Raw genomic sequence first — 26,135 nt, forward strand, 5'->3', positions numbered from 1 at the left:
AGGTCCCATCTTTTTGAACTTTTTAGAAATAATTTTGTTCCCAACTATAGAGTCTAAACAGTGTGAATCTATTCCCAAATGCTTCCTGGAGATGGTCTCTGATATTCCCCGTTGGTGTATATGTAGCAGAAGCCACTCCTTCCGAATAAAGCCGTGCTGTAGAAGGCATGCCAAACCATCGCCGATAACTAGCGTATGTTACGAGTTGTACTTTCGAATGTAATACATAGTGACTGGAAACATTCTTTTGGAAACTGCGGCTGTTGAAACACAGACCTTTATTTTTAAGTACATTTCATGCTTGTTCTCTACATTTATCACATCAGGATTTACGTAAACAGCTGTCCATAAGATACGACAGACCACATTGTTTAGGTTAGGTATATTATCGCCCTGATAGTGCAAGAAGTTCCTTGATGGAAAGAATAAAAATAAATAACAGGAAAATATACCACATTTATGGATATCTACAGGTGTGGCGGTAATGCGTTTTATTATCATAATGTTTAATTTCGTACGTTCGTTGTCTCTTTTTTTAAAAGTACATGGGGACATAAAATTATTATTATTATTATTATTATTATTATTATTATTTGTTAGATACATTGGCGAGTAAAACAATAGTTTTAATTGGATAGCTTTTATAATGTTTTAAACTTATTTCTCTCCAAATATATACCTATATTGGCCAAAGTTACGAGATATTAAATGACAACTTTGTTAATGATCTCGCCTGCTGTATAAATAGTGACAATTGCGAATATTTCTCAACTAAAGTAAACTCGTTTCCTCATCCCGAGGTGGTACAGTTCTTTTTAGACACATCCCAGTGGAGAGGAGTTACATGTACCACTTTTACTGCTTATCAACATTCCTGCCATTCGTAAATCTCTGGCAGTACAGTACCAGGAATCAAAGTCAGACTCCCGAGAACAGCAACTAATTGTGCTAACCATTACGCTGGCGGACATTATTAACTACAAAGCACAGACATATAGCATGACTGATGCATGCTTGCAATGCGCGGGTCGGACACGAAGCTAGGCCTATTCACCTATTTGTGCGACGTCATCAGAGCTGCAGTAGACCTACGCTACGGAGGCCGAAATTTCTTAACTACGAAACACAGATGTACTGCATGGATCCGACGCGTTTTCATTGCGTAGGTCGTACGGACGAAACTATTCACAAATTTGTGCGATGTCATCAGAGTTGCAATAAGACTTGTACCCGCTTCGGAGCGGAATCATTGTTCTTCTCTGACGAATTACGTTGGGTGTCCTTATATGGAAGATTTATTTTTTCATTTTCTTCATCTCGAAAAGCCAGGGACAGTCTAATACGCGAGGGGGTCTAATACACAAGTAAATACGGTATTTGTTTTACGTCTCACTAACTACTTTTACAGTTTTCAGCGATACCGAGGTGCCGGAATTTAGTCACACAGGAGTTCTTTAACGTGCCATTATATCTACCGACACGAGACTGACGTATTTGAGCACCTTCAGATACCATCAGACTGAGCCAGGATTGAACCTGCCAAGTTGGGGTCAAAAGGCCAGCACCTTAACCGTCTGAGCCACTCAGCTTGGTTCTTCCCTACTGATATTACTTAGGTCTTGAAACGGTCCAGCGCACACACAACTTCCCATCAATATTACTCTTCATAAATTCAGTATCACACTGTATATTTACAGTGAATGTAGTATCTGATAACGACGACTGAATGCTTCAAAACAAGCCCAAGTTTCCTGTTGTACATTTATCCTGGGCTGAGAAAAAGTTGCTTTAGGTAAATGATAAGAACTCTTTTTGGGGTGGTTGAAAAAAATTGTAACTAGAGTATTACACTGCAAATATATGTAGCTATAACACTTAAAAATGTCATTACCATCAGACAAGTAGTTTTCCATGCATATATTTTTAAGTGAGTGGTTCCTAAAGAAGAAGCCAAAAACCGGACGATATTTATTATAACCACAAATAAAAAAGAATTAACGGACTTCAAAAACAACGGTTGTATAAACTCTAATGCAGAATTAAATGAGGAAAATATTGGTAAAACTCACTTTTGAAATAGGCCTGTAGGTTCATCTGTAATTAACACCTAAACTCGAGTGTCTATAATAAAAAATCCAACAGTAGGCGAGATTTTGAATTATCAAGGTTCTTCTTCTTCTTCTTCTTTTATGACCACATAGGATCACTTTAGTCAGTACGTCGTTCAGTCTCTTTGAAGGGATTGTTTGGGCTTTGTGGTCCTCCCAGTACTTCTTCAGACGCTCCGATCTTTGTGCCCTTTCCTCAGTTGAAAATATGCGTGTTGTTGGTTTGTTTTGTGTAAGGGTAAAGCGTAATCTTGAGTTTTGTATTCAATTTTAATCTTATTTGTGGTGTCTTCTGTTGAAAGGCCTATTTCCTTCAGATCCTCTCTTACTTCTCTGATCCATTTACATCCTGTTGTGGTATTTTTTGAGACGAGATTGTGTTGTACTAGTGCTTCAGAAGTCTCAAATCCTGCATCCTCATGATATGTCCAAAGAATCCCAGTCTCCTCTTACGCATAGTATCTGTAATGGGTTCTAGCTCTTTGTACACGACTTTGTTAGGTATTAACCGCCAATGTCCATCTTTCTGGTATTTTTTGTTGATGCAGGTTCTTTCAATCCTCCTTTCAATTTTCTGAAGTCTGTCAGTCTTTGATTGTTTATTCAGGTAAAAAAGAGTTTCTGCTGCATATGTAGCTTCTGGTTTTATAACTGTGTTGTAGTGGTTAATTTTTGTTCTACTGTAATATCTTGACTTTAACGTGTTAACCTAATTATTTCAAGTTTTATACAGAATATTCCAGGCTTTCCTTTCTTATCTTTTGTGTATGATTAATCAGTAATGAACAGTTTTTAAAAATTCCTTTAGTTAAAATCACTTTGTTTAATGTACTGGGTGTGTGCATTTATCGCCAACTGCTATTACATGCACAAATTTACTTGAGAGGTGGTACATCTAGAACACCCAAGCCATAACCTATTATGAACGTGTTTAATTATTTAACTGATTGTTTGTTTTACATTGTTCATCTTCAGATAAGCCCTTCTGGCACCTTTCAGGTAAAGTCCTTGAATGAGAATTATGAATGTTAAACACTTCAGCAAATGTACGTGTACATATGTTACACGTGTAACAGAAATTTAACGTGCGTAACTATATTTTTGTTGAGTTTACATATTTGTATTTCAATCTCTTTAATTTAATGATGTGTTGTAAGCAGCATTAACTTGTTTTCTTCAGTGACTATGCTTCTTGGGCGCCTTGTATTTTTTAAAATTTGTATTTAATAAATATGTTAGAGAGGAAGTGTGACCCCCCCCCCCTCCTCCTCTCTCTCTCTCTCTCTCTCTCTCTCTCCTCTCTCTCTCTCTCTCTCCTCTCACTCTCTCATCTCTCTCTCTCTCTCTCTCTCTCTCTCTCTCTCTCTCTCTCTCTCTCTCTCTCTCTCTCCTCTCTCTCTCTCTCTCTCTCTCTCTCTCATCTCTCTCTCTCTCCTCTCTCTCTCTCTCTCTCTCCTCCCTCTCTCTCTCTCTCTCTCTCTCTCTCTCTCTCTCTCTCTCTCTCTCTCTCTCTCTCTCTCTCTCTCTCTCTCTCCTCTCTCTCTCTCTCTCTCAATTTAACCCTGCATATGCCTCCTACACCCTCAACTAGTAAACTTCCACTTTAGACCATATGTAATTCATTCATATTTCTTAATTAGGGCATAATAGGTCTAGCAATGTTATTGGATTTTACATCCCACTAACTACTTTAACAGTTTTCGGAGAGTAATAAGTATCATGGCTAACACCTCTTTCCTCTGTACTCTGTCATATGCCTTCTCTAGATCTACAAACATAAAAATAACTGTCTTTCCCTCTCGTAGCATTTTTCAGTTTCCTAGCGCATACTGAAAATCTGATCCTGACAGCCCTTCTGTGGTCTGAAACCACACTGGATTTCATCCAATTTACACTCAGCCACTGACCGCACCCTCCCTTCCAAAATGCCTGGTATAGTGATCAATGAAATACCTCAAGAATTGTTGCAATCCTTTCTGTTCCCTTGCTTACAGATACGTGCAATTACTGCTTTTGTTCAATCAAAAGGAACTTTACTAATATTCCATACTAATCTTATAATTCTGTGAAGCCATTTTGTTCCTGCATTCCCATTTTATTTCACTATTTCAGATCTAATTTCATCTATTCCCGTTGCTTTATGGCAATGGTAATTTCTTTATCATCCTTTCCATTTCCTCAAGTGTAATTTCACTAACATCATTGTCCTTCCTCCTCTTCACAAGCTCAGTTACATGTAACATCAACAGAAAGATTTCCTTTTATATGGAGAAGATTTTCAAACTGTTCCTTCCACTTGTCCAGTGAATATCTGGGATCACCTGATTTATCCAAAACGCTATTCATTTCCTTTCTTCCCTCCCTTTCTAAGCTTCTTTATTACTGTCCAGAAAGGTTTCCCCTGCTGCCTGACATAGCCTTTCCAGGTTATTATCAAAATCTTCCCATGACTTATTCCTGGATTCAACAGTTATTTGTTTTGCTATTTCATCTTTGTACAATTCTCTGTCTGCACGAGTCCTTGTTTGGAACCATTTCTAATAAGCCTCCTTTTTACGTTTACAAGCTGCCCACACTTCCATTATTCTACGAAGTTGTTCACCTTTTCCTATCTTTACACACAGTTGTTCCTCAGAATTCCATTGTTGTTTCTACTACAGCATCTCTGTATGCCACCCATTCTCTTTCTCTATCCTGAACCTGCTTACTGTCCACTGTTTGGAACTTTTCACCGATCATATCCATGTACTGTACTTCTAATTTCCTCGTCCTAAAGATACTCTACTCTTGTTTGTCTACAGATTTTACATGGCTGGTCGCTTAGCAACACTCGCGGATAATTATATAGCCCGAGTAGGCTGAAACCGCACTACTCGATGCCATTCCGAACCAATCAGCACGTATGTTCATGTAAGTCGTATGGTACAGTGCAGTTGTAATTTTTCACTTTTGAATGATACAAAACACAGTAATGTTCCAAAACATTAAGTGATTTCTGAAATTTCATACACCATACTACAGTTTACTACATCTACGGCAACGGAACCGTTATGTTGGGAAAAAGTTTTTCTATTCGATGATACACAGATCATGGGTCGGAATTTAACATTCAGAAGTCCATATAAAGCAAATTAAGAAATTCTCACATCTTCGATCCCCAAATAACTTTGTCCCTATGGGACATATGGCAACTGTTGTGTACCATCATCTCAGGTTAAGAAATGTTTAAATGGTACCCCACATAAGGGACAGGTATTTATATTTAGATGGTCAAATTGCCGATTTAAAAAAAGTCCAATGCGTAATTCTGAGTCCCTACTTTGCTGTGTTATTCTTTTGGTATTTGAACTATTTTGATATGTAAATCAACAGCGTCAACTGCTTTATCATCAGACATCTTAACCACCACTGTACGTCCTTTGCTTTTGGAGTTATTGATCGCAAACCGAATCTTATACCTCAAAACTGTCATTTTTAAAATCCCCACCTGCATATATTTAAGTGAGGCCCACCTGTTGTCAGTGGTGGTGGTGGTGGTGGTTATTGTTTTAAGAGGAAGTACAACTAGGCAACCATCCTCTATCTACCTGTTGTCATATTTCTTCTCATGTCCCACGGTTCCAATCAAATGGTACCTCTACCATTTAAACTGGATGCTTAGTTCTGGAGCTATAAGGTCATAGGCAAGCGCATGATTTTGTTACACTAAAGTTTGAAATGGCAGTACACAATGCAGTGTTAACATCTTCAAACAATGCCAGATTAATGTGCATCACACTTACCTATGCTAGACTGAGAAGGAGACTTTGCTAGACCAGGAACGTTGTACACAACAGGTGGAACTTTACTTCTGGGTTCATCACCCGTTGGTCTCTGGGCGGGAAGAGGTTCCTCATCCATCTCGATGACCATAGTGCTACCACAGCTAGGGCAGGTCAACTTGCGATCTGTAGGACCTGGAATTAGGTAGATCATTGAGTCAATAAAGTAGGATAACACCAGACTCTCTGTTTATATGAAAGATACTAGCAAGAGACAGAGATAAAATATAAGAAAGGGAACCTAAAGTACTGTATATTATAAATTAAAAATTATTTAGAAACAAATAAACAAAGTTAAACATCTATTACTGCACACAATGTCATAAACAGTCTATTTTACAAATATATTATTATCACAGTAGAACTCTGGTAATCCAAACCTCACAAATCTAAACTGTCCTTCCAGTTGAACCAAGTGCGCACGTCTTTACCACTGATGCAAGTGTAATGGACTAGTATAACTTGGAAACAATTCTCTAACCCATGGGTAAATAATGGAACAATACTGATCCTGCCACGGTCACCAGTTGAAGTACCCACAAAGACGCACACAAAATGCTGTCAGTTGGCACACTTATTTATTCACAATTATTTACAAATTAAATACACATAACCTAAATCACTGCCGTCATAACAAACCACTTCACTCCGAAAACATCAACAAACCACCATTTCTAACAACTGCCTATCACAAAGTATCTTACATGGGGACTGCAACCACTGCATGTCAATTATCAACTATACTAAACCAATTCACATACTTCAAACACTCGTTAGCACGACGCACGTCTGATCAGAACAACTCCTGTTAAACCATGACTCTTACTAAACAATAACTCGTCTCTACCATCAAAATCACCTCCTTATATATGTGCCTGGCCACGCTTCTAGAAAGATACTTTACAAAATACCTCCTCATAAATTCTAGTGTATCTAATACACAGATATAATGTACAGAATATTTTGCCATCATCTAGTGTCAAAGATATGTCATTCTGGATGTTACAGTGTGTTTCACAATACTATAGTGGATTACAAATGATATATACAGGTAATACTAAATTATATACAGGTTCTTACATTAACTTAACTCATATGAATGTCTATATACAGTACATGTTTCATGACATAACCTCACAAACAATGCGATAATCCGACTACGTAAATAATAATAATAATAATACTGATGCAAGTGTGATTTATTTATTTAATCGTGTCAGAAACATACATTATACTTACAATTATACAGAACAATAACAAATCTGGTACTATAATCATTAATCATTTCTGATGATGGCAGGTAACGATGTGATTTAAGCTCTACATAAATACAAAATTAATTAAATGTGGTGTGACCAATAAGCGGCTAATTTACATGCTTCCTTGGTAGCGTTGATCACATTCTGGAGAGAGCAAGTAGTTGGACACAAGTTACAAACAAGAAGATGGCTCATTGTCTGTTCTTCACCATATTCACATAGAGTAGAGTCACAAACAAAACCTCACTTTCTCACGTTTGCCTTTATTCTTCCAACTCCTGAACGCAACCTGTTGAGTGTCTTCCATATTGACCACCTTTCCTCGTGGCCTGGAGGAAGTCTTTCGGAAGGCGTCATGCATCCTGCAAGGTGGCTGGATCTGGAACGCCATGAATTCACTCTGAAGTTCGATGGTGATTCAGAGAGGCTTTCAGTTATATGGAGACAGTGTGTTCTATAGGTTAGTGCTCGGTTAAGAGTTACTCCTAGATATTTGGGAGTGAAGCAGTGTTCTAATATTTTACCTTCCCAAATCACTTGCAATTTTCTCGCTGTCTGTCGATTTTTTAGGTGGAGGGCACAGACTTGTGTTTTTGATGGGTTTGGTTTTAGTTGGTTCTCTTGGTAATAACCACTTAGAATTTGTACAGCATGGGAGACCTTCTCTTCAGCTAGTTCAAACGTTTCCTCTTGAGCTGCCAGAGCGATATCGTCTGCATAAATAAAGCTAATTGTCCCTTGTGGGTGAGGCTGATCATTGGTGTAGATGTTGAAAAGTATAGGTGCTAGCACACTCCCTTGTGGAAAGCCATTCTTTAAGTTCCTCCGTCTACTCCTCTGGCCTTGGAATTCAACAAAAAACCTCCTGTTCTGTATAAAGCACTCAATCATTTGGGTGTGTTTATAGTCCTTAGTTACACTGTGCACTTTACGAAGCAGTATATGGTGATTAACTGTATCGTAGGCTGATGTCAAGTCAACAAAAACTACTCCAGTGACTTTGTTGTTTTCATAGCCGTCTTCTATATACTGTGTGAGGTGCAGTATTTGGGAAGTACAACTTTTCCCTGGTCGAAAGCCAGCTTGTTCTGGTATGAGTAATGGGTCTATCACTTCAGATAGTCTGTCTAGAATCATTCTTTCTAAGATTTTGTATAAATGGCACAACAAAGAGATTGGTCAGTAGTACTTCGGATCACCTGCGTTCTTGCCAGGTTTGAGTATTGCTATAACTCTTGCTTTTCTCCACAGTTTAGGAATTTTGCAATATTTGATGCAATTGTTGAATAAGTCCAAGGGCCATTGCTTACTGACAGGACCAAATCCTTTGAGTTGCTCAATACAAATGTCATCAAGGCCTGCCGCCTTACCATTTTTCCATTCATTCAGCGTTCTATGTAGATCTTCTATAGCAAACTGGTTGATTTGCCGCTCTCTATGAGCTGACTAGCTATTTGATTTGCAGAAACGTCGCTATGTACTAAGATCTTAGTTATATCATTACAGAGGTGCCTAGGTAACCTCCACGCGTTGTAACTGTTTCCCATATCCAGCTCTTCCATTAATTTAATCCACTGGTTATGTTTGGAATCTGAAATGGAGGAAATAACACGCTGTCCGCTGTGGATAGTTTCGTCACTGAAAGAATCTTTTTTGAAAAGATCTTGATATTCTTTCAGCAAAGTGGATGTGTCAGAGGTAAGACCTTGAACGTAACTGGTCCTACATCCTCTAGGAATAGTTTTTTGGAGCAATACTGGACGACTTCCAAGAACTCTTTATATGCCTCTAGAACGGGATCAATTGTTGTAATCCTCTCATCAAGCATTGTGGTAAATTTTTGCCAGTCTGCCTTCTTGAAATTGTACCTTCACCTGAAGTGCACGGTGTGTCGCCACATTGCTGGTACCAACTGACACATAATTGGGCGGTGTTACGCAAGTGTGATTAACTGATACAACTTGAAAACAATATTCTCTCACCCATGGGTAAATAATGCAAGTATCAAGCTCAATTTTTTTTTTAACACCGAGAAATTCGAATTTAAATTACTCTGTAAAATACTCTCTTCAAAAAGTGTAAAGGCAGTTTTGAATTAAAAGTCTGAATTGTTTTCCATTTTAATATGACATATGAGGGTCAGTTTTTTTCCATCTGCGATTACACAAAGCATAACTGTACACCTAACATCGAAAACTACATGACCCAGGAGTGTGTTGACTACCCTGACACAAATAAAACCTGCACCCCAATTTCGTGCCTCAATTTTTTTTTAAATATGCAGGAATTATTTGCGTATATAAACACACCTCTCTAATAATAGTTTCAATGGCTACAATATATCCCCAGGTCTTTTAAAATTTTGTCTGAAAATGTTCTGCATAGTCGTCGCACCCATATTTTGGGACCTTAAAATTGGCATAAAAAGTGGTGCCGATATGCAAGTAAATACAGTAAATATGAAGGCAGATCAAATAAAAACGGGAATTATTTTTTAAAATGTACTGCATTAACCAAAAAAATACACATATAGAGATCACTTTTCTCTATCGGATAGAAAGATGAGGGTCAAATGGTTGTCGCAGGGCGATAAATCTGGAATGTATGGAGGGTGTTCCAGAGGTGTCCAGTGAGTTTTCAGCAGTGTTAAAGCAGCAGTATGCAGCCCTGTATCATAATGGAAAAGAATGACATTCTTGTTGTGATACGCAGCTTTTGCTTCATCCAAAAGATAACAGTGATCGGCTGCATTAACTGTCCTTTGTTTGTGAAGAAAATTCACCAGAAAATCACCCGCGGAGTCCCAGAAAATGGTTGCAAGCACCTTTCCAGCAGATGGGCGTTTTGGCTTTGACCAGACCTGCTTCGTCTCTCCGCTGCCACTCCATGCTTGCTTGCTTTGACTCTGGGGTGTAATGATGCACCCAAGTTTCATCACAAGTCACAATGCGATGCAAGAAATCTTCTCCTTCCTCCTCGTAGTGACGCAGGAGTCTCTGACAAACTTCCTGGCGTAAAGGTTTTTTGTTTCTGTTTGAGGAGACGAGGAACCCACCTGGCAGACAATTTTCTGAAATGGAGTTCATCTTGGATGATGGTTTGAACTCTTCTGTAACTTATTTTTACAGCTAAAACAATTTGCAAAATTTTTATTCGCCGACCTTCACCAATAATGTCACAAATAGCAACAGTGTTGTCTGCAGTGTTGCTTGTCCATGGTCTCCTTTCATGAGGTTCATTTTCCACAGCTTCTTTTTCGGCCACAAATTGTTTAGCCCACTCATACACGAGTCTGCAAAAGTGTTTCTTCCCCAAACTGTTCGCGGAGCCATCTCAAAATTTCGGAAGGTTTGGTGCCGTCTTTGGTGAGAAATTTGATAATGATGCGTTGCGCAACAGACGTGTGCACCTCTTGCTCACTCATGGCGTACTAAAGCAGCCCAGCTCTCCACAGTCATTCGCACATGCAAACCTCTTCTCCAAACACCGCCACCAACATCCTGGCAAAGCCCTGTCTCAGAATTATTACTAACAGCAGTGGTACATTAAAATTCCCATTGATATTTGATCTGCCTCTGTTCATACACACTGAGAGCAGCAGGCTCCCTGCCCACGACTGCAATGCTGCGAGCCTCTGCACACTCAGTGTTCAAGCTCATATGCGGCGCTCAGTAATGTTGGTAACGCTTGCCCTTACTCAGGCGTGAGAATGTAGTGTCGTACGCCTCTCGTACGGTCCTGCAAGCCTCGGCAGAGGACGAAGTGGAGATGTGACGATGGATGGTGAAGGGACCCGATTCCTAGTGAAGGCACGCCGGCCGGGTGAGAGCCCGTGCTCAGCGGCCTATGAAATTTTAGTTGGCAGCCACTCGGATGGCCAACAGAACAAAACAAGTCTGTGTCCCGCAGGCTGCACTCGTCGGCGGCGGGCTACGACGCTCGGTTTCGGCTCTCGAGCCAGCCAGCTCCCTGGTTGATCCTGCCAGTAGTCATATGCTTGTCTCAGTGCAAGCCAAATTAAGGTGAAACCGCGAATGGCTCATTAAATCAGTTATGGTTCCTTAGATCGTACCACTTTACTTGGATAACTGTGGTAATTCTAGAGCTAATATATGCAAACAGAGTCCCGACCAGAAGTGGAAGGGACGCTTTTATTAGATCAAAATCAATTGGTCGGCTCGTCCGGTCCGTTTGCCTTGGTGACTCTGAATAACTTTGGGTGTGTCTAAAACGTATGGTGAATGAACCAATATCACAATGGCAATGTGTGGTAACACTGCGTGCATGTACACAGAGAAGGGATCTCCAGAAGCACAACATAGCACTGAAGAAACACAGTTGAAGCAGGTTAGTCTGCTGCGGCCAATCAAACGTAGTGCGAATGAAGACTCATGTCATAGTGCAACAGAGAAATGCACAAACATCAAGTTTTATTACAAGCTGTGAAAAATGGTGTTGGGGATGCATGCAATATTGGTGCAAGCGTATGGAAGAGAAACTGTAAACAGAAAATGTGTTTATGACAGGTTCAAACTTTTAGCATAAGAAATTTCATCTTATTTTATCCGCATTGAACCAAGATCACAAATACTTATAAAGTTTTTAGAGGTTCCACCTATTCAATACTAAACAATGTTGTCTGAATGTATTACAACATATTAACTTTATTTAGCAGAACTAGTTTTGGCGTTCCTTTTGCGCCATCATCAGCTGCAAGAAAGTCATGAAAAACTGGCAATTAATATAAAATATACAGCAACATTTTTGTACAACTAACTCCTATAAAACCTATATTAAAATATATACTTAGATAAAATACAAATACAATATTGTCTATTTCTACAAGTTCACAAACTTGTGGGGCAAATGTCACAATTAAAAACAATCTGAAGAAAGAGAAATTAGGTTTGTGTGCGTTCAAAGTTTTCATCTTGGGGTACTGAGTTCGATCTTGCTTCTTGTTTACTTGATATTGCTTAAATTATTCCTTTTACTTTTAACACCTTATGAGTCAGTTCAATAGCACTGGCCTTCAAGGTCGAATATACTGACTGAGTTAAAACTGTATACATTCAAATTTGATGGTATTATTACCGGTTGGTACGATCACATTTTTCCTAGCCCCAAAATTATTTATCATCCCTTGTGAAAGAAACATTATTTTCAACTACGGTAAGAGCCATCACGACAGTTGCGTGATTACGGGCAAGGGCCTTGAATTCCTGAACTTCACAGGATAAGTTGCACCTTCCAGGAGCCTCAGGAATGTTCAGTTTTGCTTGCTGATTAGCAGCAAGATTGCTAAATAACACAGTGAGCCTATTTGTGCTTGTATTTTGCATTCCATTCAGAAGCTAGAAATTTATTTTGTGTTGAGTGGTACAGTGAAGTGTAATACCAATATAGTTGGTCCATTATTGGACTTTATATGTAGCGAATATTTGTCGCGTGATACGGTAGCCTATATCTGGATTACGAACATAATCGAGTGAAACTGACCAGTGTGGTGCATATTTGTCTTGAGATAGCCTAGTTATGGATATGGAAAAAGTAGTGAAATTCTTTACTAATGAAGACAAAATACAAATCTGTCAGAAAGTGGACTGGCGTCCGTATCTTAAAGCGCGCAGAGGTTGCAAAAGTGAAGCTCGCACCTTCGAGTTTCGACTCGATTACTCGAATTAGTCAAAGTCATTCCTCCTGGTCGCTCACAGTCGAGTGTAACCTCCAATTTATTGTCTCAGAGTGTGACCAGTAAAAAAAAACGTTTAATAACCCACTGCTCCGAAATAAAAGGCTTCTACTAACATTTGTTTTAGAAAGAGTGTAATCTGCAATAATACTTAGATATTTTTATTGGCCCCCGTGCACGTTTTCGTATTTGTTGGTTGGCATTTTTCAAACCTTTCATTGCACCTGTTATTTTATAAGCCCCAGCGGAAACTGTTTTCATATTTGTTCTCTTGTGTTTTTTAACACCTTTTAATACTTTCCTCTCTTCTTTAGAAATGGTAGATATAGTTTTCACTGTACCCGCGGACACGCGACGTAAAATGCCCTCATGTCGGAAAAAATAGTATTTAGTGTTTCCATATCCCTGTTGGCTAGTTTTTATTTGTACATTCAGTAGTACATTTTCTCGCTTAACACGTTCATTTTTGCTGTCCCCTGCAGAAACGTCTTGAGGTTTTACTGTATAGTCATATCAAATACAAATGCAATAAAACCTCATTAAGATATTTTTGCATGGTACAATACTTTCAGTATCATCTAATTCCTTTTGCCAGATATGCCTCTATTAATGGTATGCTCTTATATGGTTAGATTAATGATATTAAAGAAAACATTAAAATATTACCTGGTACTAAGGCAGTATTAGCACTCTTCAAAATTTCATGTGAGAACTGCATGGAACATTTCATGCATCTGTATGGAATCTGGTTCATCGCAGACAGTGATCGCGAGTCCAGAATGTTACCTAGAGTGCGCACCAACTCCTGTAAAGTTATAAAAAAAATTGAAATACAAAATTAGGGATAGAGTCATATTGGCCTAAATATAAGATAACGTCACATATAAGACAACCCTGAATTTTGGAAGATACAGTAAGCTATTTACAGAAAAATTAAAAAATCAATCAGCATTGATTTGCATTTAGGGCTCTCACCCAGGTGGCAGATTCCCCATCAACTGTTTAGAAAGTATTTACTGTAGTACTAACTGAATGTAACTAAATCATATTAAAACTCTTCCATAACTAAAATTATTTAATAAGGTCTAAAGCAAATCTAGGAATAGAACTTTTATTTTAATATGAAATATTGTGAACTTTTCTCAATTTTATAATGTGACACTGACAGGCAACCAAATATATCAGTGTAATCTACCAGCAAGCATTGCACAATAGTAGTGTTACGTCTTAAATACAGTCCCGAATGCCACATCATTTTGCTTACGTCGCACCCAGCATGCCTGAAATTTCGTTACTGTCACTTTTATCTCGCGTGCCAACTCCAATACCTTCATTCTAATAATTTTGCAGGTTACTGGATAACCAATCAATTTCATTAAATTTTCCTGTCCTAAACAGAAGTACAAACCCTTTCTTAAGGTCACAATGCAGGCTAATGGATTGTGACCTATAACCTTCCAGCAAAGGATTCAACTTTTAGCAGCTATACATATATTAAATGAGAGAATGGCCGAAAGATTGGACAAGCTCTATCTTAATCCCCTTGCACAAGAAAGGGTCAGTCAGGAAGTGTTCCAACTATCATACAATTGCTCTGATATCTCATGCAAGTAAGATTTTATTGTACATCATAAACCAGCGCCTTAAGTCTTACATAATGCCTCACATATCCATTGAGCAAGCAGGATTTGTTGCAGGAAGAGGAACACGGGAACAGATTTTTAATATGAGGCAAATAATTAAAAATCTCGTGAGTTCTGTGTTCCTGTGCTAATATGCTTCCTTGACTACAAGAAAGCTTTTGAATGTGTTGTCTGGAATAAACTATGGCAGGTTCTTGGTGAATTTGGCATTCCACAACATCTAATATCATTACTGGAAAGTCTGTATGGAAAAACATTGCAACTATAAAGGTAGATGGCGGCATTTCAGAATTTTTCAGTATTTCGCAGGGTGTCCGACAGGGCTGCATATTATCACCTATTCTATATAACATCTATGATGAATATGTGATGAAGAAAGCCCTCGATGACTGGACTGGAGGCATATCAATTGGTGGACGAAAAATCAGTAACCTGCGCTTTGCTGATGACACCACTTTCCTTGCCAGCAGTGAAGATGAACTTGCAGAATTACTAGCAAGGGTAAAAGATGCAAGTTTAGAATATGGGCTAGAGATCAACCTGAGCAAGTCCAAACTAATGATAATTGACAGAGCGACACAGATCCAGCTGACAGGTCGATTAAGGGAACTGGAAATGGTAAATGACTTTATATACCTTGGGTCGACCATCTGTGATACTGGAAGTTCTGACAAAGAGATAGGAGACGTATCACCTTAGGACGCGCTGCCATGAGCAAACTCACAAAAATATGGCAGAGCAGAGCAATTACAAACAGTACAAAGATTAGACTAGTTGATTCTCTTGTGTTCTCTGTCTTCCTTTATGTTTCCGAGACCTGGACCCTCAAGGCAAGAGATAATTACCGTATCGACGCCTTTCAGATGTGGTGTTGGAGAAGGATGCTCCGTGTACCTTGGATGGAAAGAAGTACTAATGCATCTATTATTCAAGAACTGAATATCTCCAAACGTCTCTCCTCTTGCGTCATAAAGAGAATCGTCCAATTCTTCGGACATACAGTAAGACGTGATAGTGAAAATCTGGAGAAATGTATCATGGAAGGCAAAGTTTTCAGCAGAAGACCACAAGGAAGGACATCGAGTAGGTGGATTGGATTGATCAAGTTCTGCGTAACACCGGTCTGACTCTTCAGCAGGCTTTAAGAGAAGCTGAACATTGTCAAAGTTGGCGCCGCTTAATCCAGAATATTGTGTGAAGTCAAATGGGGTCACGATGCACAGCAATGAGTTACACGACTTATGATGACATATATTAAATAATATAATGTAACTAACATGTGTCCACATATCCACCCACGCCACATTTATTAATTTAACCGCGTTAGATGTTTCTAAACCGTGAAAGTTGCTGGCTGATGATGGTGACAGCTTCATTTCTTGGAGAAAGAAATCGCTCTACGATGCAGCCATGTGTGATCGGTGAAATGTTGTGCTCATGTATTTTAAAAATTTGAAATCTGTATGTCCAGCAGATTTGGCTGGGCATCGCACACATTCACACAAACAAACAATTCCAGACATCATGGATTAAACTAAAATAGCTTCCTCTGCCATGGACTTAAAAATGGCACCTGACTAATATATGTATTACCATTTCCTTTTTTTTACACAATTGGCTTTACATCGCACTGACATGGATAGGTCTTATGGTGATGATCAGATAGGAAAGGCCTAGGAGTTCGAAAGAAGCGGTCATGGCCTTAATTAAGGTACAACCCCAGCATATTCTGGGTGTGAAAGTGGAAAATCATGGAAAATAATCTTCAGGGTTGCTGACAGTGGAGTTCGAGCGCACCATCTCCTGAATGCACACTCACAGCTGCACACCCCTAACCACATGACTAGCTTGTTCGGTTTACTATTCCTTGTTTATCTATCTTGTTTTATATGTTTCCTCTGAATAAAATAATAAAATATTAGTTGAAAGAAAATACGGTTCACGTTTTATTCCTGGGAAAGTGAAATCCTCATATTCAATCAATCAATCAATCAATACTGATCTGCATTTAGGGCAGTTGCCCAGGTGGCAGATTCCCTATCTGTTGCCTTCCTAGCCTTTTCCTAAAAGATTTCAAAGAAATTGGAAATTTATTGAACATCTCCCTTGGTAAGTTATTCCAATCCCTAACTCCCCTTCCTATAAATGAATATTTGCCCCAGTTTGTCCTCTTGAATTCCAACTTTATCTTCATATTGTGATCTTTCCTACTTTTATAAACCCCATTCAAACTTATTCGTCTACTAATGTCATTCCACGCCATCTCTCTGCTGACAGCTCACTTACAAGTGATAAAAATCATTGTTATCCGTATTGAAGATACTGAATGTAGGATGCTAAAAGGTTTGTTTTGTGACCTATTCAATATATATTATATATATTATATGTATACCACTTAGTCGAGCAGCTCTTCTTCTTTCTCTCAATTCTTCCCAACCCAAACATTGCAACATTTTTGTAACGCTACTCTTTTGTCGGAAATCACCCAGAACAAATCAAGCTGCTTTTCTTTGGATTTTTTCCAGTTCTTGAATCAGGTAATCCTGGTGAGGGTCCCATACACTGGAACCATACTCTAGTTGGGGTCTTACCAGAGACTTACATGCCCTCTCCTTTACATCCTTACTACAACCCCTAAACACCCTCATAACCATGTGCAGAGATCTGTACCCTTCATTTACAATCCCATTTATGTGATTACCCCAATGAAGATACTTACAATGATCCCCAAAAGGAACTTTCACCCCATCAATGCAGTAATTAAAACTGAGAGGACTTTTCCTATTTGTGAAACTCACAACCTGACTTTTAACCCTGTTTATCAACATCTCACAACATTTTCGAGGACATGTTGCAGTTGCTCACAATATTGTAACTTATTTATCACTCTATAGAGAATTACATCATCCGCAAAAAGCCTTACCTCCGATTCCACTCCTTTACTCATATCATTTATATATATAAGAAAACATAAAGGTCCGATAATACTGCCTTGAGGAATTCCCCTCTTAATTATTACAGGGTCAGATAAAGCTTCACCTACTCTAATTCCCTGAGATCTATTTTCTAGAAATATAGCAACCCATTCAGTCACTCTTTTGTCTAGTCCAATTGCACTCATTTTTGCCAGTAGTCTCCCATGATCCACCCTATCAAATGCTTTAGACAGGTCAATCGCGATACAGTCCATTTGACCTTCAGAATCCAAGATATCTGCTATATCTTGCTGGAATCCTACAAGTTGAGCTTCAGTGGAATAACCTTTCCTAAAACCGAATTGCTTTCTATCGAACCAGTTATTAATTTCACAAACATGTCTAATATAATCAGAAAGAATGCCTTCCCAAAGCTTACATACAATGCATGTCAAACTTACTGGCCTGTAATTTTCAGCTTTATGTCTATCACCCTTTCCTTTATACACAGGGGCTACTATAGCAACTCTCCATTCATCTGGTATAGCTCGTCCGACCAAACAATAATCAAATAAGTACTTCAGATATGGTACTATATCCCAACCCATTGTCTTTAGTATATTCCCAGAAATCTGATCAATTCCAGCCGCTTTTCTAGTTTTCAACTTTTGTATCTTATTGTAAATGTCATTGTTATCATATGTAAATTTTATTACTTCTTTGGCCTTAGTCTCCTCCTCTATCTCGACATTATCCTTGTAACCAACAATCTTTACATACTGCTGACTGAGTACTTCTGCCTTTTGAAGATCCTCACATACACACTCCCCTTGTTCATTAATTAATCCTGGAATGTCCTTCTTGGAACCTGTTTCTGCCTTAAAATACCTATACATACCCTTCCATTTTTCACTAAAATTCGTATGACTGCCAATTATGCTTGCCATCATGTTATCCTTAGCTGCCTTCTTTGCTAGATTCAATTTTCTAGTAAGTTCCTTCAATTTCTCCTTACTTCCACAGCCATTTCTAACTCTATTTCTTTCCAGTCTGCACCTCCTCCTTAGTCTCTTTATTTCTCTATTATAATAAGGTGGGTCTTTACCATTCCTTACCACCCTTAAAGGTACAAACCTCTTTTCGCATTCCTCAACAATTTCTTTAAATCCATCCCAGAGTCTGTTTACATTTTTATTTACCGTTTTCCACCGATCATAGTTACTTTTTAGAAACTGCCTCATGCCCGCTTTATCAGCAATATGGTACTGCCTAACAGTCCTACTTTTAAGACCTTCCCTTCTATCACATTTATTTTTAACTACCACAAACACAGCTTCATGATCACTAATACCATCTATTACTTCAGTTTCCCTATAGAGCTCATCTGGTTTTATCAGCACAACATCCAGGATATTTTTCCTCTGGTTGGTTCCATCACTTTCTGAATCAGCTGTCCTTCCCATATTAACTTATTTGCCATTTGTTGGTCATGCTTCCTGTCGTTCGAATTTCCTTCCCAATTGACATCTGGCAAATTCAGATCTCCCGCTACAATCACATTTCTTTCCATGTCGTTTCCCACATAGCTGACTATCCTATCAAATAATTCTGAATCCGCGTCAGTGCTACCCTTTCCCGATCTGTACACTCCAAATATATCAAGTTGCCTATTATCTTTAGAAATGAGCCTTACACCTAGAATTTCACGTGTCTTATCTTTAACTTTTTCGTAGCTTACAAATTCTTCTTTCACCAGAATGAAAACTCCCCCTCCCAGCCTTCCTATCCTATCTCTACGATACACACTCCAGTGCCGTGAGAAAAATTCTGCATCCATTACATCATTTCTCAGCCATGATTCAACTCCTATTACAATATCTGGTAAATATATATCTATTAAATTACTTAATTCTATTCCTTTCCTTACAATACTTCTACAGTTCAACACTAACAATTTTATGTCATCCCTACTTGATTTCCAGTTCCCTGTTCCCTTATCACTGCTCCCTAGGCCATCCCGTTTCCCTGAATGTACCTCCCTATTACCCTTCCAAACAAATTTCCTAACTTATACGTAGCACTGCGGTTTAAATGAAGGCCATCTGAGCGCAGATCCCTATCTCCTACCCACCCATTAGGATCTAGAAATTTCACTCCCAGTTTCCTACATACCCACTCCATAGTCTCATTTAAATTCCTTAACATTTTACTGAATTAAATGAACATTGGGTAAATAAGAAAAAAGTAAATACATGATTAAAACTATTAAAGGTAATATAAATAATTAAGGAAAACAGGTCTTTACCTGTATAAATATTCATCGAACAATATGCCTATGTTAAACATTTCAGATCTCTGCTTGTTGTAGATATAGATGGGCATCACACACACACACACACACACACACACACGCACGCACGCACGCGCACACTCTCTCTCTCTTCCAGATATTACAGACTGAATGTGGCTCTTCGTGTCTGGGACCGAAAATGGCTTCCTACACCATGAACTTAAAATGGCTCCTTGACTTATATTATCTATCTTATGTACGTTGCCTAGCAACAGTGAGTCTATAAATTTAACCTTTTCACTGCCGAGTTTTGATGACCAGGCTGGGCTGTTTTTTTTTTTTTTTTTTTTTTTTTTTTTTTTTTTTTTTTTTTTTAAGGAAGAAGCACTTTCACAGATACCTATTTACTGATACTATTAATGGAATGCATATCGTCCCCTTAGCCCCACAACCCAATACGGGGTCAGGGATGAAGTAAGATTATAGTTTACACCATATTTTTACGGCCAGATGCCCTTCCCAATGCAAACCTCAGTTAAGATAATGAATATGAAATGAATGATGGTGAATGAAATTGGGTAAGAAAGTGGAAGGAATCCGCTGTGATTTATGAATAGGAACTGTCCCGACATTTGCTTGGGAGTGCAAAAGGGAAATCACAAAAAAGAAACCATTCTCAGGACAGCTGACGGTGGGGTTCAAACCCACTCACCTGCCGAGTTCAAAGCTTGGCTCTTAATACTCGCGGCTACTCCACTCGGTGATACTACTACTGAAATATAACATTAAAATGTTGATCCAAGAACTGGTATTATCAAAATCATTTACATTTGGGGAAAAAGTATTTTATCCGAAGAAGGGGCAATAATTCCGCACGAGATTAATCATTACTACTTCGTCTCGCACTTTCTTGTAGTTCTCTCTTTTTTTCTTTTTTTTTTCTAGTGGCTTTACGTCGCACCGACACAGATAGGTCTTATGGCGACGATCTTGTAGTTCAATATCGCCACTTAGATATTCTCCATTTTCATTATCAAAATATAGCTCTCCAGAATCACTACTTATGAGGAAACATTCAATTTCTTTGTCAACAAGAGATGAATGTAAACTTCAAGACACTATGATGGCTACACATTAACGGGAAAGATGTTCTACTCCAACAAAGCTGAAATAACACCAGATCGCTTTCAAAACACGCAAAATGGAGTGGTATATTTGCTGTACAGAACTTCTTTGAGCATTTCCACGGAATCTCACAGCATGACACTATAGCACGTCCATTTGTGAGATCGGTGAAGTACACACTGCACCAAAACGTATGTATACGGGTTTGGCAGTGAATGGGTTAATCTTGGTAACAGCACGGATTGTCATATCCCAACACACGTTTTCTGACGGATTTTCATTCATAACTCACCAACAGAAGCAAAAATGAAAAATACGGCTTCGACGTGCATTCGGATCTCATTCCACCAAACTATGTTCAAAATTCCAGATCACTGCGTGCCGTAGCTTTGGCTGGGCATTGCAGAAACAGACAAACACTTTCTTTTATTATAACAGAAGAAGAAAAAGAGCTGGGAAGGATTTAAGCAACAGTTAGAATAGGGTGTGTAAAAGGATGCTATATGGACTTGTAAGATGAAAGAGAAAAGGAAGAGCAGGTGAAGGGGAAAAAGGAGAGATAATAACACTACCATACATACATACATACATACATACATTATCATTATAGACTGTTATGCCTTTCAGCGTTCAGTCTGCAAGCCTCTGAGAATTTACTAAACGTCGCCACAATCCTCGATTTGCAACTAGTGTTGTGGCCTCATTTAGTTCGATACCTCTTATCTCTAAATCGTTAGAAACTGAGTCTAACCATCGTGTCTTGGTCTCCCTCTACTTCTCTTATCCTCCATAGCAGAGTCCATTATTCTCATAGGTAACCTATCCTCCTCCATTCGCCTCACATGACCCCACCAACGAAGCCGGTTTATGAGTACAGCTTTATCCATCGAGTTCATTCCTAAATTAGCCTTTATCTCCTCATTCCGAGTACCCTCCTGCCATTATTCCCACCTGTTTGTACCAGCAAACATTCTTGCTACTTTCATGTCTGTTACTTCTAACTTATGAATAAGATATCCTGAGTCCACCCAACTTTCGCTCCCGTAAAGCAAAGTTGGTCTGAAAACAGACTGATGTAAAGATAGTTTCGTCTGGGAGCTGACTTCCTTCTTACAGAATACTGTTGATCGCAACTGCGAGCTCACTGCAATAGCTTTACTACACCTTGATTCAATCTCACTTACTATATTACCATCCTGGGAGAACACACAACCTAAATACTTGAAATTATCGACCTGTTCTAGCTTTGTATCACCAATCTGACATTCAATTCTGTTGAATTTCTTACCTACTGACATCAATTTAGTCTTCGAGAGGCTAATTTTCATACCATACTCATTGCACCTATTTTCAAGTTCCAAGATATTAGACTGCAGGCTTTCGGCACAGTCTGCCATTAAGACCAAGTCGTCAGCATAGGCCAAACTGCTTACTGCATTTCCACCTAACTGAATCCCTCCCTGCCATTTTATACCTTTCAGCAGATGATCCATGTAAACTACAAATAGCAAAGGTGAAAGATTACAGCCTTGTCTAACCCCTGTAAGTACCCTGAACCTAGAACTCATTCTACCATCAATTCTCACTGAAGCCCAATTGTCAACACAAATGCCTTTGATTGATTTTAATAATCTACCTTTAATTCCATAGTCCCCCAGTATAGTGAACATCATTTCCCTCGGTACCCTGTCATATGCTTTCTCTAGATCTACGAAACATAAACACAACTGCCTATTCCTCTCGTAGCATTTTTCAATTACCTGGCGCATAATGAAAATCTGATCCTGACAGCCTCTTTGTGGTCTGAAACCACACTGGTTTTCATCCAACTTCCTCTCAACGACTGATCGCACCCTCCCTTCCAAGATGCCAGTGAATACTTTGCCTGGTATACTAATCAATGAGATACCTCGATAGTTGTTGCAATCCTTCCTGTTCCCTTGCTTATAGATAGGTGCAATTACTGCTTTTGTCCAATCTGAAGGTACCTTACCAACACTCCATGCTAATTTTACTACTCTATGAAGCCATTTCATCCCTGCCTTCCCACTATACTTCACCATTTCGGGTCTAATTTCATCTATTCCTGCTGCCTTATGACAATGAAGTTTATTTACCATCCTTTCGACTTCCTCAAGCGTAATTTCACCAACATCAGTTTCCTCCTCCCCATGAGCTTGGCTGTTTGCAACACCACCAGGATGATTTCCTTTTACATTGAGAAGATGTTCAAAATATTCCCTCCACCTCTTCAGTGATTCCCTGGGATCTATTATGAGTTCACCTGAATTACTCAAAACACTGTTGATTTCTTTTTTCCCTCCCTTCCAAGATTCTTTATTACTGTCCAGAAAGGTTTCCCTGCTGCTTGACCTAGCCGTTCCAGGTTATTACCAAAATCTTCCCATGACTTCTTTTTGGATTCAACAACTATTTGTTTCGCTCTGTTTCTTTCATCTACATACAAATCCCTGTCTGCCTCAGCCCTTGTTTGGAGCCATTTCTGATAAGCCTTCTTTTTACGTTTACAGGCTGCTCTCACTTCATCATTCCACCAAGATGTTCGCCTTTTCCCGTCTTTACACACAGTTGTTCCTAGGCATTCCCTTGCTGTTTCTACTACAGCATTCCTGTATGCCACCCATTCACTTTCTATATCCTGAACCTGTCTACTGTTCTAAACTTCTCACTAATCATATCCATGTACTTCTAATTTCCTCATCCTGGAGATTTTCTACCCTTATTCGTTTGCAGTCAGATTTCACTTTCTCTACCCTGGGCCTAGAGATACTTAGTTCACTACAGATCAGATAGTGGTCTGTATCATCGAAAAATCCACGAAAAACTCGTTCATTCCTAACAGATTTCCTGAATTCGAAGTCTGTTAAGATATAGTCTATTATGGATCTGGTACCTCTAGCCTCCCATGGGTAGCGGTGAATAGCCTTATGCTTGAAGAATGTATTCGTAACAGCTAAACCCATACTAGCACAGAAGTCCAGCAAACGCTTCCCATTCCCATTAGCTTCCATATCTTCCCCACATTTACCAATCACCCTTTCGTATCCTTCAGTTCTATTCCCAACTCTCGCATTGAAATCGCCCATTAGCACTATTCTATCCTTGCTGTTGTCCCTGACCACGATGTCACTCAATGCTTCATAAAACTTGTCAACTTCATCCTCATCTGCTCCCTCACATGGTGAATACACGGACATAATTCTTGTCCTAATTCCTCCAACTGACAGATCTACCCACATCATTCGCTCATTTACGTGCCTAACAGAAACTATGTTGCGTGCAATGGTATTCCTGATAAAGAACCCTACCCCAGACTCTGCCCTTCACTTTCTAACACCCGTCAAGTACACTTTATAATCTCCTATCTCTTCCTCATTATCTCCCCTTACCCGAATATCACTTGCTCCTAGCACATCCAGATGTATCCTCTTTGCTGACTCAGCCAGTTCTACCTTCTTTCTTCCATAAGCCCCATTAATATTGATAGCTCCCCATCGAATTCCATTTCGTTCGCCAAGTTGTTCCCTAGGAGTCCCTCGCCTGTCAAATGGGAGTGGGACTCCATTACTCCCATAGGTCCAAGGCTTGCTTAAAATGTTCTGAGCCCGGTAAATTCATAAAGCAGGATGCTACCCTACTTGCATATAGTCCAAGTGAGGATCTCTCCTCTCTAACGGGTTATGGACCACCGGTGAATTTTATAGTCCTAGCCGCCTGAGCACAAGGAGGGCCAGGACTCAGAATATGTCCGAGATGCCCACTCCCATTCCATAGCAAGTGGTATCCCGACTCTCAGGACCACTTACTAGGCCACTCAGCCGTTGCCCATGGTTCACGAACTACGACGTGACTACAGTAACCCACAAACATGAACCATGAACGTGAACACTACCAAAGATAAGGAAAAGATGGAAGGATTACTTTGATGAACTTCTGTATGTGAGAAGGAGTGTAGATGAGATGATACAGGTAGAGTGTGAGGAGAGAGAATCCAAGAGAGAAATCCCAATGGAAGAAATGGGAATTGCTGTCAAATGAATGAAAGTTGGAAAAGCAGCACAATCTATTTGTTTACAATTGCTGTATAGGCTCCCATATTTTCTCAGGTATTAGAAATCCTGGCTTTTTGAGATAAAAAAATGGAGTAGTAATACTTATATTTAAGAAGGGGGACAAGAAGATACGTGAAAATTATTAAGAAATCACACACTCACATCTCAGGTAGCAAAAATATTTGAAAGGTTAATAGAAAAGAGAACCAGAAGAAAGGTGGAAAGGCAGTTACAAGAAGAGCAATATGGCTTTCAAAATGGAACATAACACTAGACTCAATTTTCAGTATGAGGCAGTTAATCGAAATATATTGAGAGTATGGAAGAGATATGATGATTTAGAGAGGGCTTACAACAGTGTACCTGGATAAAGGTATGGAAAGTAATGTAATGGAAAGGATTTGGAAAACAAATTATACAATATGTGCAAGCAATGTACAAAAATTGTTGTGGAAGCGGTCCAGACAGAGTAGTTTTGGAATGAAACTGGACTATGACAAGGAAGTGAGCTGTCACCACTGTTATTTGTAATGGTTATAGGCAAAATTGTGAAGAAGACAAAAAGTAAAATATGGGGACAAGGAGCTGAAGGAAAGGCTGTTTGAAGATGATATTGTGGTGTGGGAAGCCAACAGAGAGAAGTACTAGGGCAACTCAACATATTGAGCGAGATTATTGATAATTATGGAATGAAAATCAATGTTAAAAAAAGTAAGACAATGGTGATGACTAGAGGAGAAAGGAATTACAAAACCTTTCAATTGTGGAGAGCTTCAAGTAATTGGGAAGCAAACTGATGCAGGATGCAGAGCTGAACATGGAGATCATTAAAAGGACTCAGGAGGGAAATGCATTCTAGCAGAGTGTGAAACACCTGGTGTGGAGGAAAGAGTACCAGTGAAGTGTAAAGAGATGATGTTTAAGATGTATTACTGCCCAATACTGGCAAGAGGAGTGACACTGATACCTCATACAGCTAAGGTCCTTGAAAGAATCTTGGATAGACAAATAAGAGACAGAGTAAAGGGAAAACTGGCAGAACACCAGTTTAGATTCAGAAGAGGCAGGTCCACATTTGACCCAATATTTACATTGTGTCAAATGATGGAAAGGTACTGGGAATATGGAAAGAACATGATAGTAACGTTTCTAGATACTGAAAAGGCATATGACAGTGTCCCAAGGAATTTGGTATGGAAAACATTGACA

At 39.1% G+C, this 26,135-nt stretch overlaps 1 protein-coding gene across 2 annotated transcripts in view; it reads right to left on the reverse strand.

The window, feature by feature from the left end:
• The window catches only part of LOC136883729 (serine/threonine-protein kinase 11-interacting protein), a 252,167-nt gene that overhangs the window by 138,206 nt on the left and 87,826 nt on the right, over nt 1-26,135 (reverse strand). For both annotated transcript variants that reach the window (XM_067155993.2, XM_067155992.2), the window contains exons 9-10: nt 13,547-13,685; nt 5,891-6,064 (exon numbers count right to left, since the gene is read on the reverse strand). In XM_067155993.2, coding sequence (XP_067012094.2) covers nt 5,891-6,064; nt 13,547-13,685 — 313 coding nt within the window. The remainder of the gene's footprint in view (nt 1-5,890; nt 6,065-13,546; nt 13,686-26,135) is intronic.

The sequence above is a fragment of the Anabrus simplex genome, chromosome 1 (assembly GCF_040414725.1).
Source record: "Anabrus simplex isolate iqAnaSimp1 chromosome 1, ASM4041472v1, whole genome shotgun sequence".
In the NCBI taxonomy this organism is placed as follows: domain Eukaryota; kingdom Metazoa; phylum Arthropoda; class Insecta; order Orthoptera; family Tettigoniidae; genus Anabrus; species Anabrus simplex.